Source organism: Mastigoproctus giganteus, chromosome 13, assembly GCF_048544385.1.
Source record: "Mastigoproctus giganteus isolate SK-2022 chromosome 13, ASM4854438v1, whole genome shotgun sequence".
Taxonomy (NCBI): Eukaryota; Metazoa; Arthropoda; class Arachnida; order Uropygi; family Thelyphonidae; genus Mastigoproctus; species Mastigoproctus giganteus.
The window spans coordinates 149,303,793-149,319,216 of NC_143587.1; the positions used below are offsets into that span (position 1 = coordinate 149,303,793).

The 15,424-nt window shown below is 37.2% G+C and overlaps 1 protein-coding gene across 3 annotated transcripts in view; it reads right to left on the reverse strand.

Annotated features, from left to right (window-relative positions):
- Positions 1-10,191: 10,191 nt before the first annotated feature.
- LOC150076515 (carboxypeptidase D-like) overlaps positions 10,192-15,424 on the reverse strand; it is a 118,542-nt gene continuing 113,309 nt past the window's right edge. The window contains exon 10 of one of the 3 annotated variants that reach the window (XM_090387792.1): positions 10,192-10,469. In XM_090387792.1, coding sequence (XP_090243918.1) covers positions 10,341-10,469 — 129 coding nt within the window. In that variant the 3' untranslated portion in view covers positions 10,192-10,340. Of the gene's footprint in view, positions 10,473-15,424 lie in introns of all 3 variants that reach the window. The other 2 variants (XM_090387791.1, XR_016547828.1) reach the window with 2 other exon arrangements.

The following is a 15,424-nucleotide window of genomic DNA, read 5'->3' on the forward strand; positions in this document are numbered from 1 at the left end:
GTTCTGATAGGTAAATGAAAAATCTGTACGAGGTCATTAATAATTGCAAAAACTTCAGCATCTCGACCAGCTGGGTCGGTGTTACTAGAAAACGGAAGTCGGCTGGAGTTGTCAACATTGAAATCACCAAGGAAAATTACCTCACCATTAGGAAAGTTGGACTGCAGAAAGTGAAGTTGCAAAGAGAGGAAGTCAACGAATTCCAAGTGATTAATGGAGTTGGGAGAACGGTAGAGACAACAGATAAATGAGGTAGAGAGATTTTAAGCCAGAAAAGATCGAAAAGAGGAGATTCCAAATTACCAAGTCTTTGACATGGAATATCGGAACAGACATATGCACAAGTACCGCCTCTGAGGCGAAAGGAATCATACAGCGAATATTTTGGGCAACTGAGGTGAGCAGTGGTTGAATCAACCGATAACTGAGATTCAGTGAGAAAAAGTACATGGCAGACTGCAAGTGGAAATGGACATCATTGAGATTACAGCTGAGATCACTAATATTTGTAAAATGAACTAGGAAGTGTTTGGAAGGTTTAGATCTTTTCGCAGATAAGTTTGCTTTATTAGTTTAGATTAGCCGCACGCAGACATTCTAATCATGCAAGTTTTTTTTATATAACGCGTATCCAGCAGAAACAAACAAGTTAGCATTAGCATTAGTAAAGGTATACGATGCAAGAAAGCAAGCTTTTGCAGCATCAGTCAAGAAAAAAAAAAAAAAAAAAACCCTCCATTCGTTCCAAATGCCTGTCCAGCTTCTCTTTCAATTTATTTATTTAGGCTACCAACTTCCACAATGTGCACCCCCTGGTTAAATAGCCGTAAGCGGGTATCTCTTAGGAGAAAATAAAGATAATAAAAAAGACGGAAGTCTGTTCCACCAATCAACCACCCGCTGGCTAAAGGAAAATTTCCGCACCTCTATTCTACAACTGTCTTTCCTCCTCAATTTCAAACTATGTCCCCTCAGGTCCTTAATCTGAGCAAGAGGAAGAATCCCATCAGCATGCACAATCAGCCTTGCACAATCTTTCTAGGACCGATTTGATTGACAAGGCTCTCATCATATATTCCCTCCTATCGTGTCTGGGCAGAATTGCATACACTTTCACATTCAACTCTAATTCGCAACTTTTTTCAACATTGACCTGTACTTGTTGAGTAAATTTACAGATCTCTTACTCTTAATGCCATTAGTTCCAACGTGTACAACAATATCACCTTTTGTGCCCTTAAAAGGTGATATCTGCTCTACAACGTCATCAACTTTCATAATGTCATCTTTCATTTCGTCATCAACATTTCACAACATCACAAAGTTAAGCGAACAGTGCCTCATTCTTCCGTACACAAAAAGATGCGCGAATACCAAAGATTACACCATTGACTATACTTATTCCCTTTCGCGCACACATAAACCAACAACAGACCTACATACACAGGCGTTATCCCATTTATATAGACATCTGAAGGATAGACATGTTATATGAATACAACTTCGACGCCCCATTTGTTCACCCATTTCTACAGACACACACACACGCGCGCAGACATTTGTGTGTTTATAGCCAGAACATGCACCGCTTCCAGGATATAAACTCACATTTTCGAATTTCTTTCTTTTAGTTTTTTTCAACAGAACACAAGAAACTTTCGCACACACTTAAACACGCACGCAGACATTTACGCTTACAGTTTCACATACAGACAAAAGGAACCCATGCTATTCGCACAATTTAAATTTATCTAGTACTCATACATAGCTTTACATTAATTAATTAATATTGCCTTTAACCTTTCATGCACAAAAGGGGTTGACTTGGCGCATTATAGCCTTAGATGCTAATGCGCATTAAAACTCTAAAACAAACAAACAAGCACAAAAGGGGCGCTCTTATGAAGAAAGGCTCAAGGTCTGCAAATTGCAGCGTCTGGAGACCAGGCACCTGAATGGATTGAGCAGGCTCAATGCTGATGGGATTCTTTCTCGTGCTCAGATTACAAAACTGAGGGGGGCATAGATTCAAACTGAGGAAAAACAGTTATAGAATAGATGTGCGGAAATTTGCCTTTAGCCAGCGGGTGGTTGATTGCTGGAACAAACTTCCATCTGTAGTTGTGGAGGTTGATAGCTTAAATTAAATAAATTCAAGGCAGAAGTAGACAAACATTTGGAACGAATGAATGGGTGAATTTTTTTTTTTTTTTTTTTTTTTGGCTGATGCTGTGTAAGCAGGAGGTTAAGTGATTCCCCGTCCCAATAGGAGATGGTATTCTTATTAGTTTTAATCAAAATTTGGTGGCCAGCATACAGCAGGCCCATTAGCGGCTGCTCCCATGTGTAGCCTGCTTCAGCTCTGGGACCAGCCCAGTCATTGTGGTAAAACAATTTAGAAAAATCCACTAAGTATATCATAATTGTGAATTAGCCCGGTTTGGGGAAGATCGGTGTGGTATTATGTATTAGGAAGGTGGTTATTATATTTTGAAGTAAACTGATTAGGGCTAATCAGCTTGAAAATACAAGATAATTAGCCAAATGTCATACACCTTCAGGCTCTGTAAAACTTACACCTGCATTGCTCGCCTAGATTCAAAAACTCCTTTTCATTGAAGAGATGTTGATTGTTTCTTCGTTATCGATATAAACACGATATTGTTTGGTTTTCATATTTCCAAAATGCATTTAATAAATTTTAAAATTTAATAAGCATCTCCTGCCTGAGACCGATTAACTCGCCCACGGTGTGACCTAGAATGAAACAGATGTTGACAGCCCATTAGAGATGGTATTTCTGTTTCTTTGTGATGTCAGGCATCTGTTGGGATGAGTAAATTATACTAGGGGTTCGTACTAGGATTTTTCATTTTCCGTTTTTATATGAACACCAGAAGACTGGGATTCGAACTCGATCAATCCCGGATTTCGTTAAAATTATCGAAATACTATAAAATCGGAATAGAAGATCATAATCAAAAGAACATGGTGTCACTGTCATTTGGAATAAGGAATGTTCAAAGTCTCTTCTTGGATACAATCCTATTAATAGTAGAATGATGACGGTTAAACTTCAGAGCCAGCCAGTAAATCTCACATTTTTAGTTGCATATGCACCGACATCCACAGACGAAGATATGGACGTTTATTATGAAAGTCTCCAGTCAGCTCTTGATCTGGTCCCAAAAAAGGATGTTTTGATACGCATGGGTGATTTTAATGCAAAAGTAGGCAAAACAGTTTCTTCTAGTCCGGAATGTGGTAGGTTTGTTCTTGGCACTAGAAATCAGCGGGATGAAAGTTTAATTGAATTTTGTCATCTGAACAGTCTTGTCATATGTAACACCTGCTTTCAGCAGAACCCGAGAAGGCTTTACACATCGAAATCTCCTGATCATAAAACAAGGAATGAGATTGATTATATCCTTATGCAGCAAAGGTGGCGTTCCAGTGTAATCACAGCAAAAACACTTCCTGGAGCAGATTGTGGCAGAGAGCATTAGCTACTCCACATCGTTCTCAAGCTGAAGCTGAAAAAGATCATGAATACGGTTTTTTCTAGACGATTAGATGTAGAAAATATTCCAAACGATTATATGTTTGAAACAGGCAATCGTTTTCAAGCTCTATTAGAACCAGATGATGATATGCTGCCTGAGGAAATATGGAAAAATACAAAAAGCATTATTAAGGATTCAGCAAATAGACACATTAGAGAAAGGTCAAAGATCAGGAAGCCTTGGATTACAGAAGCCACTTTTAAACTTATTGAACAGAGAAGAACTGCAAAAGCTCAGGGTATACAAGGAAACGAAACGTATCAGAAACTAAGCAAAGTCATCAAGCGTTGTTTAAGCCAGGACAAACAGGATTATATCAATCGAAAGTATCAAGAAATCGAATACCACAACAAACGAAACAACCCTAAAACGATGTATGATGTAATTAAATCCTTAAGACAAAAGTTCCGACCAAAATTTAATGTAATTAAAGACTCCAAAGGGGAGAGTTTAACAGAGAAGAACACAGTCAAAGGAATGTGGAAAGAATACTGTGAGCAGCTCTTCGGAGCACCTGCTGGCACTAATGATCTGCCACCCCCTTTTCAGGAGTGTGATCATGAACCAGTTCCACTGAAGGAAGAAGTCGAAAAAGCCATCAGAGAACTAACGTGGAATTGATGAAATCTCAGCGGAATTGATTAAAACTACATGTGTGAAGGGCGCGAGGTTTTTCATAAAATGATTGTAAAATTTGGAAAAACGGGACGGTGGCCATCAGATTGGAAGAAATCAATTTTCATCCCCTTACCAAAAAAAAGGACATCTGAAAATTTGCTCTTCTGGACTAATTTCTCACGCTAGCAAGATTCTTCTTAAAATCATATTAAACAGAATCTCAAGAAAACTTGTAGAAGAAATGCCAGAAGAGCAAGCAGGTTTCAATCTGAGGCCACCGTTCCGTTTCCCAAATTTTACAAATTTACAGGAACTACAGATCAGATCTTAAGTCTACAACTGATTATTGAAAAATGCAAAGAATTCAATGTTCCAGTCGTTTTGTGTTTTATAGATCATGAAAAAGCATTTGATTGATGGAAGGAAAAATCGAGGGGAAGAGGTGCAGAGGAAGACCTGCAACTAGGTGGATCAGTGAAATTCTGGGCATGACACTTTACGATGCTGCTAAAATAGCACACGATCGATGCAGTTGGAGGAATTTGTTAGTGGTCACAACAGCTCCTAAGGGAGCTATGTGACTGGAGGTAGAAGAACAAAATTAAAGTTTATTAACGAATGATATTACTAATGTGTGCTTACGAAATTTGCTTTATATGCATTTTTATACTATCAATACTTCTGGTAAAAATATAAATAATAAAAAAAGAAGCTGATCGAAGTTTCTTTTAAAATTACAACTGTCAGAAACTATATAAAGGTAAAAATGAAAAGAACTCTGCATAAATGCTCTAGGTAAATGATAAAAGTTAATGATTTTTGAAATTAAAACGCTATTGTTATGCAATAAAGAAAAATTGTGTGAGGCCCCCGGCCAAACCGACCATGGCTGGGGTTGCCTCACCCAGTATAATTGCTAGCAAACCAAGAAAACGTGTAATATAAAATCATTCTTAAATTTAACTTAAGCGTTTAAATTTTATTCTTATACCTTTTTATTGTACAATAAATAAGTTAAAAGTTTCTATTAAAATTGTTTTTATTATTACTTCATTTTTCAAGTCAAAAAACATAAAACATTTTTAACCTCAGTTTACATTTTTATCAAAAATAAGTTTACATTTCAAAACATAAGCAGAATTTATTTATCCCTTTAACTTCTCTTTTTTGGAATAATCTCCCTTTACACGTATTTCTTGAAAATTACAATCTACAGAAATTCAATAAGTATCTTCTGTCTTCTCAGCCTTCAACCCACGTAAGGTACTAATAATATAGGTTCTATTACCTTTCGTGTTTGGAGTTTTCATAAAAAAATTATGAGATTAAAAACGGTAAGCGTAGCCGGAGACCTTGCTTAAAGTATGGTGCAACTGTTGCCGAACATAAGATTGGAAATCCCTTTCCCACTCCACTTAACTCAACTCAACAGGCCATGCAGATACCCATTAAAGAAGAAAAAACCTGAAAGAAAGTTTAGGGGAACCAATTGACCACTTTTTGAAGAGGCATCGGCACTGCGGAAATTTCCAATTGGAATTCCTGTCATAGCGAAGAGCAAAATTGCAAATTACGTCAAGCAAGCCATGGGCGAGTGTTTTGGGAATTTCCATAGGGCAGATACCCATCGAAGAATTGGTCCCCATGGTTCCTTAAACTTTCTTTCTTTAGGTTATTTTCTTTTATGGGTGCTGCATTTTGCATGATGGGTGAAATGGAGTTTCCGAACTCCACTTAACCCATCAGTTGAACCATACTTTAAACAGGAGACAGTTCGTTGTGCTTCCTTGGGCGAGTGTTGGCTTCTACTTATTTATTAGATTTTTTTTGTACTTTACTAATTTTTAATTTTTGTTCGTATGCAGATGGAAGTTGTTACCTTTTGAGCTTTACTAGTTGCAGTTTGCGATTATCTCTTCAACGTGGTGTAATAGGTTTTTATTTCACAGATCATTATTTGATTTGATTCACTGATTATAACAGCTTTACAAGAAACTGTCCCCGATGTGATCACTTTATGAACTGAATTAAAACAAAAGTAACTGAATGCTTTTAAATCTGATTTTTTTATTGATTTCTTTATGACACACATACAGTGCGAACACAAACATTTGACAAAGTTTTTCCCATCGTAGTTTTATACACAGTGTATCTGTGGTTCGATGAACAGCCACTTGTCCTTCGTTGTTTGCTTTTCAATGGTGACGTTCAGTTTCTTATCCAGTGGCAATTGACAAGAACACTTATGTGGGTCATTTTGAGAATGATCCCACTCACAAAATAATGAAAAGCGTAAGAATTATGAACTGAAATTTTTAAAACTTTACATCTAACTTCCTAACAGTGCTGAGACGAGGGTGTAGCGACTGTGGAACCTGCCATGGATGCAAGGTTAGGAGGAGCGCAAAAGCTGAGGAGATTAATGGCGTAAGTTCATATGATATAAGTATTTAGTTGGGGAGGAGAGGGCACTCCTGAATAACTCATTCAATGATTTAGAGATGTGACTTGAAACACTACGTTTTCACACATTTATTACTGATTTTATTCCTTGTATTCTTTACAACCTGGTACCCCTTCCGATGGATCGTTGTGAGTGACAGGTCTAGCTCCCTTCTGCCTGTTGCTTTCCTCGCAATGATTGGGAGCTCTGACCTCTTCAGTATACGGTACCCGTTTTAGTTAAGTGTTTTTATTTTTCCCTCCTTGCCTTTGCGACTGTTTTAAAATTGGGAACTCATTTTCCGATTTTAAATCCTGGGAATTGATACATTTCTCGTAAAATTATACTCGTTTAGTCCCCAAATCTCAGTTGATAAGCATTCGGTTGAGTATCAGTGCTGCTTTTATATCACTTTTTGTTTGTTTAGGAATTCTTCCGGTATTTTTTACGGACTTTTTTTTTGCCTTGCTGTATTCGCAGCGAGTGATAAAGCTGTTTCTTTACTTATATTCTTTTAAGTTGCATCTTAATATCACATAAAAATGTGTCCCTGAATCCGAAATACTTTTTTCCATAATGTTCATAAAAATCATTTTCAAAGGTCACCCTCGTAGCTACACTTTTTCTTTTTCATCATTTGTGTGTGGAGTATTATTTCAATTTCATTCGAAAGATCTTTAAACTAATTATGTTTAAATGGATATTTTCATAAGTCCTTTTCTAGGTTGTGCGCGCGTGATTAAACATGAAATCAAGCAACTTTTTATGGAAAACTCCTCTTATAAATGTTTTAAAAACTGCTAGCGGGTGGAGATGAGTCCACATTTCTGTTCCAGAAACTTTACTTAGTTATTTTTTTAACCTAGACATTTCAATTTAAATTTATCTTCACATATGTTAAACAAGAAAACAGGGGTGCCCTCTCTCACATACACACACATGGGAAACTTTTATTTCGCTTCATGATCTTGCAACTCTCTTTATTACAGTATGGGGGATAGGAGTAAGTCTCTGTAAATAAAATTAGTAAGAGTCAAATACGCTAGGAGCCAGGCTTTTGCCCATCACCTTAAAAGTCAATTAAAAAAACGCTCGGTACCTGCTCTAATTATACTCTTCCCACTGCCAGAAGGTACCGATCCAGCTGCCCTTTAAATTTCTTGAGACTGTGCCCTCAACCAATGAGGGAATCACATTCCAATATGCCACACGTAAACTTCCTGAGATCTAGTCTATTAGTTTTACCTGACAGTTTGAATTTAAGCCTCCGCTTTTAATAGAGAAATCTTACCATCGTTCATGTTCAGCTGCATAAGGCACTTTCTCCCCCCCAATTCCCACCAGATGCCTTATGTAGCTCAATCGGATTTCGTTCGAGATGAGTAGTCTAAACTCTTAACTGATGTCTTCGCAGTCTTTCTTCCTAAGAATGTTCTTTAGTTGTTCTCACCAGATGAGTCGCCTCCTTGGACCCTTCTTGAAAAGGTCTTAAATAATGTGAATGCAGGCTCCAAAAAAACAGAATATTCCGAATGCGGTCTCGGCATTTATTTGTAACTTCACTATACTTTCTGGATGCAAAAGTACAGTAAGTCACTGATAAAACACCGTGCTTTTCTGGCCATTTGCTTGCAATTCATCGTAAACTTCAAGTCTTATGGTATCATAATACCGAATTCTGTTTTCTCATTTAAACCCTTCAGCTTTTCTCCACCCCTCCCACCCCCGCTGCAACTTGTAGAACCTTACATTCAGCAGCATTAAAACATAACTGTCTCCTTTTCAGACCACCCATGCAGCACATCCCAATCATTCAGGAGATGAGCTTAACTTGTACGTTACCTGCCCTCTCAACTTTTATATCGTCTACAGATTTCAATATCATACTCTTTATTCCCTCGTCGCTATCATCCAGAGAAAATGATAAACAAAAGTGGCTACAGAGCCAAACTTTGAGGCACCCCCTATTAGAATGGACCAGAGGTCCATTCTAATAGTCTGCAATAGTCTCCATTCTAATAGTCTGCAACAGTCTACTTTAGTGAAATTATAACTGTTTCCCCTTAATAATGGTTCTTGAGACATCATATTGGATCGCTAGCAATGATCAGACAAAAAATATTCACACTCCAGTACTCTTCCCGAATGTGGATGCAGATAGGTCATCAAATTGATTCAAAAAATTTATCCGTAGATCGAGGTACCAGTTCACCATTTTGCAATCAATGTACTTTTAAAATCTCCCATTAAGGCACTGTGTTATTTACCCGAGTTGTATTATGTCCCTCTTAAGTTTCCTTTGTCAAACATTCTTAAACCACGCAGACTCAATGCTTATCGCAGTGATATTTTATTTAAAAGCCATGCCTTTCCCCATCCGTTGCTGCCTCTCCTTACAAAATGAAACTCGTTATCCCTTACATAAGACATCAAACCCCAGTTATTCTTCTCACACGAACATTCACACATCTATTTATCCATTTCAATTACAGTACAACTAATATTCTTATATAAGCATTTTAAATTGAAGTTTCTTGTTGTTCGATGTCCTACAGAATTCCTTGTAATTACTGAAACATGTTATGCCATTGCTATCCTGTTGTATATTGATTTCGTCCCATCCTTTTACATAATTAACCGATAACTTATCATCCCCGAGCTATGGTTCACCTTGGACTCTAAAAACTTTCGCTCGAGTCTTTAAGTAAATGCAAATCAGAGCTTGATTTATGTCAGTTACCAATTTCATATCTGTCTCCCCGTCGCCATTAGCAGCTTCCTTGAACATATTACGTCCTTCACTTACTCTGTTCAATGTATTCTATCCTTGCAAAATAAAATCCTTTTTCTGACTAGAGTGGACCATACTGATAAAATCTTCCCCTTAAAGCTTCACATCGCCTCTAGCAGCTGCCTTGAACATATTACGTCCTTCACTTACTCTGTTCAATGTATTCTATCCTTGCAAAATAAAATCCTTTTTCTGACTAGGGTGGACCATATTGATAAAATCTTCCCCTTAAAGCTTCACATCGCCTCTCAAGTGTAGAATTAATCAACAAGATTCGCATCCGTAAAATTCCTTAATAATACCATCTCCTGTTGAACCAAAACAATCTGTTCGTGATGACTGAATAAGTAATACATCTTACCTCCCCCCGGCATATCACTAGACACCAGTTAGTGAGTCTCGGTTTCCTTCTGCATCATTCGCTTTCTCAGCAACCAATTCTCGTCTATTAACGCACTAAGAGTGGTTTAAGATCGTTCCATTCTACATCTAGTGTACAGAAAAGTGATTAACATAAAAAAAAGAGATTTAAGGTCGTTCCATTCTAGTTTACAGAAAGGGGGATTAACTTCGACTGCACAGCTCAGCTTATAAAAGCAATAAATATACAAAGCGTTTATTACATCTATTAACACATTGATTTTTATTCATTTCATTGTACTTAATTTTAATTGGCATCATAACTTAAATCCCTTAGAACCTTCTTAAATATTCGGAGTACTCCATCGGAAATAATTTCCATCTACACTTCAATAAGCCACAGTAAAAACTACCACAACAAAACCAAAATACTTTAATACAATTCTCAAAGGGAAAAAGGTTCCTCCTGGCACAAAAGGTTTGTTGTGGCACAGTAAAGACAATTACGAATAGTTGTCTCAATATAAATAGCTGCATTCTTTACAATTTACATAGGTTAATTACGTTAACCATAAATAACGTGACTATAGGTAAATGTGGACTTGGGCCGATAATAAAACAGTGGGAGAACAGTCCATTCGGATCGACTGGGATCTTTAGGGAAAAAGATCGCATTTCCGTAGTTCCTTTCGCCCTGCTGGAAAAAAAGAACAAATGCACCCATTAGATATTTGCCTTTGAAACACAAATTAAAGATTAGTGATTAGTGAATTCAATTTTTGTAATGTTAATCACTTATCAAATATTTTTCTGCCAATTATCAATGGTGTTAAAAATAATGTGAACAGGAAAATTACATCACCGTTCGTTGTATTGAGAAAAACGTGGTATTTAATTTCGAAATATATAACGAATAGCCACGGACATTACAAAATAAGGATTATTCTATTCCTATTCTTAGGTGTCATTCGAGTTCAAATATGAGACGCAAGGAATGATGATAACAAAAAGCGACTGTTCTACGACACCAGTACCAGAACGTGCGTGAAAGAGGGAATGAATGCATGCCGCGAAGTAGTTTAAGAGGCACTGGAAGTGGTTTGCTGACGATCCTCATGAGTCGCGTTGAGTTACGAAGTTATTCGAAGGCTGTCAGAACGCGCGTTGGAAGAACACTGTTTGCAACGTCGGGGTAGAATATGGAATGTTCCTGGGAGTTCCGTACTGTGTGTGAATAGGTTTGATGATCTAATCTTTGAACTTATTGATTCATGGAAAGGTTGATGTTAAGGATCTGTTCTTATTTGTGGCTTGTAGATGAATTCATACGAAAAACTGGACTTCAATGAATTTCCTCTTTTTCCGATTATGGTCGGAGAAAAGAACTATGGCATAATTGAGATCAAATTAAAGCTTCGTCGACAATGATGACTCTAGCCACCGAATCAAGCGTGTTCATTTTTCAGAAAGTTTCTACTTTGTTCTTTCATCGTGTGATTGCACCGAAAGATTAGCCAACGTATATTTTCGTATACTTGTCAGTAAAGCCGACCGGGCTAGCCGAGTGGGTAAAGTACCTGCCCGGCAACCCAAAGGTCGCGGGTTCGATTCCCGCCTCGGGCTTGGATCAAAATACTGCAAAAACCTTGGGAGGTGCAATATGGCCACAGAAGCCGATGCGCCAACAACTACCAAATCAAAAAAAAAAAAAAAAAACTTGTCAGTAAAATGGGGGCCTTTCATCATGTCGTGGGTTCCTGGGGATGCTTTCCACATGTTTAAATTTGTGGAATCCGGTGAAAATGTGCATGATTTTGCTTCTAGCTTGTCAAGCAAAGGTGTCCCTGATTTTATTCATTGAAGAGTACTAGGCATGCTTTGCCATCTTCCCAGATGAGAACTTTTGGGAGAGGGGGATTTTGAGTGCTTTGGACTCCAATTCAGTATTACTGGGAGTTATGTCACTGATCTTACAGTGGTAAGATCAGTGAAAAATCAGGTCCTTCTATTTCAGACTGCTGCAGCCAGTAAGGTGGAGGCGAGGGTCGTGAGATAATTTTTTTATTTGTTTACAAGAGAATTTTAGAACTTAGATTTTAAAAAAAGATCAGCACCGTATTTAGCAGTTCCGTAGTTCGAACCACGGTCAATTCAAATGTTTGTACTATCGTTTGACCACTTGGTTACGATTTCAGAGGTTCTGGGAATTTCTAGATGTTGATCAGTTATTTTGTTGTACCCTTCCAACGGTAAAATTTAACTAATGAGAGATTTTAGCGAAATATTAAACCCTGATTTTTTTTTCTTTTAGAATGATTTAGTCCCATCTTTTTAGTCAGGATGGCATTCAATGTGTATTCCTAAAGTAGGTACTGATGATTGCTCAGTTGTTTATCCAAAATGACGATTGTATTTCCTTTACGCATTCTTTACATATGGATGGCATCGTCACTTCTAACAACCTTCAGGTCCATGTCCTTGAAATCGGCTTCCTGTTATGTCAAAAATTGGTGCATTTTATAAAGTCCACATTGTCCACTGTAGACCAAAACTGAATTTCATTAAGGACCTCCAAGATTAGATTTTATCAAAATTCTGTCGGTACAGTGGCGCTGTTGTGTATGCATACGAATGGACACACGAACGAACGAACAAAGCGAATGTTAACAGAAACTACCACATTTCTGCAAAACGCATTTCTAAAAACATGCATGGAATGAAAGAAAGAATGATTTTATGTTAACTCTTTTCATTTTCTAAACGTGAGTTGTTAATCGCAAAATCTGAATGATGACCAGCATAACGAAAGGATTATTATGTTGGATGTCATAAAGTAATCCAATATTAAGTATGAGTCTGTTTATTCGTAACCCTTAACCCTATCATGTAATTGAAATAACCATGGAATTTTTTTTCCTTTATAGACTAAAATGAAAGCGGTATTTAAAAAGGTGTTTCTTTTTTTTCCATTTAATAAGTAAACAAAAAAATTATCGGAGTAGATGGACAGGTGATGTGGGAATTTTTTTTTTTTCTGTTGCTTTATAAGCTTGCTTTCTAGCATAATTTGCCGACTAATACTAAAAACAGCCAATGAGCATCGAGAATGCTTTGCCTTTCTCTCTCTCTCCAGATAACGTGCATGGTTAATTTTGTGGATTGCGCTCCTTATCTGACTACTGGAATATTTTAGGTGCGTATATCTTATATTTGGAGCAAAGGGTTTGTCCTTTATGTCGCATGCGTCATACATAAAAATATGTGCTGTTTCAAATGAATAATAAAATGTTGTGTAATGTGTCTTTTTGAAGTAAGAGTTCTCTAAATTTATTTTGAGGGTCAACCTCTCTAAATATATATATATTTGTTGTTGTTGAACTGAGACTTTGAAATTAGGGCGTCTGGTTATCATAATGGTAAACCAATTTTCTATCAACTTCCCCTCCATATTGAAGTTTTCTTGGCATGTCACTGCTATGGTGTGACCACTGGAAAAAACTGTGCGAGTACTATGGCGACCAAATGTATTCGGCTGTAGGTAACCGACAGGGCCGTGCCAAGCTAATTTAGTACCTGAGGCAAGAATGAAAAATTGGGCCCTCCCCTAAAATATATTTTTAAAAAAATTATTAAAAAATTAAATTTAAAATACATTTCTGGTATACGTTTTAATAAAAAATTAAAGTTGAGGTTATAAAAATGACAACCAGTGAGGCAACAACCATGGTGGCGCCCCAGATAGCGCTAGCGAACAGAGCTCGGTATCTGTACACGACAAAGATTTTCGTCTTGCAAAAGCAAGATGATAAACGGATTGGAATAATCAAAACATAAAATCGAAAACGTTGGCAGTTATTTAATCTTTCTTTTGGCGCCCCTTTCAGGTTTTGACCTGAGGCAAAAGCCTCGTTCGCCTCACCTTCGGCACCGCTCTGGTAACCGACCCCAGGCAGAGGGAATAGGATTTTCCGCTACGAGTTATTTCGAGGTTTTGAGTTCACACACATCACTTTGATAGAAAAAAATCTGCAACAATTTTGATGATTGCAGATATTGAGGCAGTCAAAATCAAACTTTTCACCTTCTCTGACTCGAAACCAAAAGAGTCTTTGATCGTCAAAATTATAAAATGCTGACGCGCTTTAGCCACTTTGAAATTATGTGCAGTTAGAGGACTGTTCTGTGTTTTGTAGCTAGCAGGATTTAAACTGCTTAGTTAATGAAATGAGATAATGCTCACAGCAGAAGAAACTTTGCTTTCAAAACGAGTTGCCATGATATCGCAATACCGAGGCATCTCTTTGTGGAGGAAAACTTATTTGTTCGGCTGTGAGCATCACGACCGCTGCATTGATAGTTATGTGTATGTTAAGTGCCAAAGCAACAAAGGCTATGAGACGTCAGTGAAAGTAGTTGTAGATGGTCTGAATCCACCGAATGAAAACTCACCAAAAATTTGTCAAATGTGCGCCAGGACCTCCATGACGATATAGAGAGTTCACTACCTCTCGTTCATTTCGAGAAAACTGGAAGTTTAGGTAATTAGCTGATTGAATTTTGGAGGAGGGAATAGCCCCACCTGAAACAGTTGTGATATATATATAGCGTACCAAGACATTATTGAAGTTTGTGAATGCCATATTTGTACTTCAATCTTAGTATGGGCACACCTACTTAAATATTAAACATTTCTTTTAGGACTTGGCTCCTCTCATTCTTTATTAGCACCATATCAAATCATTATACGTTCGCAGCCCCAGACCATCCTCCCCACCCACCCAGCAGTTACGCCATTGAACTGGTCCACAAGGCCAGTTTTTCCTTGTGGACCAGTTCAACGGTATACTGTACTGAATGATTTCTTTTAAGTTTTGAAAAAAACGTAAACAACATTCGACTCAATTTTGGCAGTTATTAAGTCGAATGTTACGGTAATTAGACCAGGCACTACTCTTCCTTCTTATGTGACATTTCTATTGTACAGATCCTGAAGTTTCGCGAATATCAGAAGAAGACACCATCTATTCACGGCTCCAGCTGAATTATGAATGCAAAATACTATTGCTGTGCACGAAAAATGCGTGAAATTTCTTATTAACAGGCAATTTTTTTGTCCTAAAAAAATTTGGACAATTTTTTTAAAAATCTTGAAAATAAAAATTATAAATACATTCAAGTATACTTAAAAAATTACTGATCAATCTAAATCAGTGGGGGAGGGAAGAGGAGTTACCTTTGCTCAGCCATTCATTTCCGATACTTTACCACAATACAAAATCTTATTTGAATGATATAAAAATACGGCGATATTCGAATATCAGGAAGGGTAATGGGCAGTGATGTCATGGATCTCCAACGTCCATTGCCATAATGATTGGCACGCCGTTTAATTCCACCTCTGTTTGTCTTTGTATATCTCAGCTAATTTTTATCGTATTCGTGGGTAAAGCAATGTAAGTGTAAAGTATTTTCATTGCTTTAATAATTAGACGATTTACTCGTTTTTATTGTTATGGTGATTTTGTGCGAGTCCTGATATTGCGAAGGATAACCAAAGTGTGCTGAATTATATGAAAGAAATTACATTTTAAAACTCTAATTAGAAATGAAATTTGGAATTTTTTTTTTCCAGTATTCAAATGGATCAGT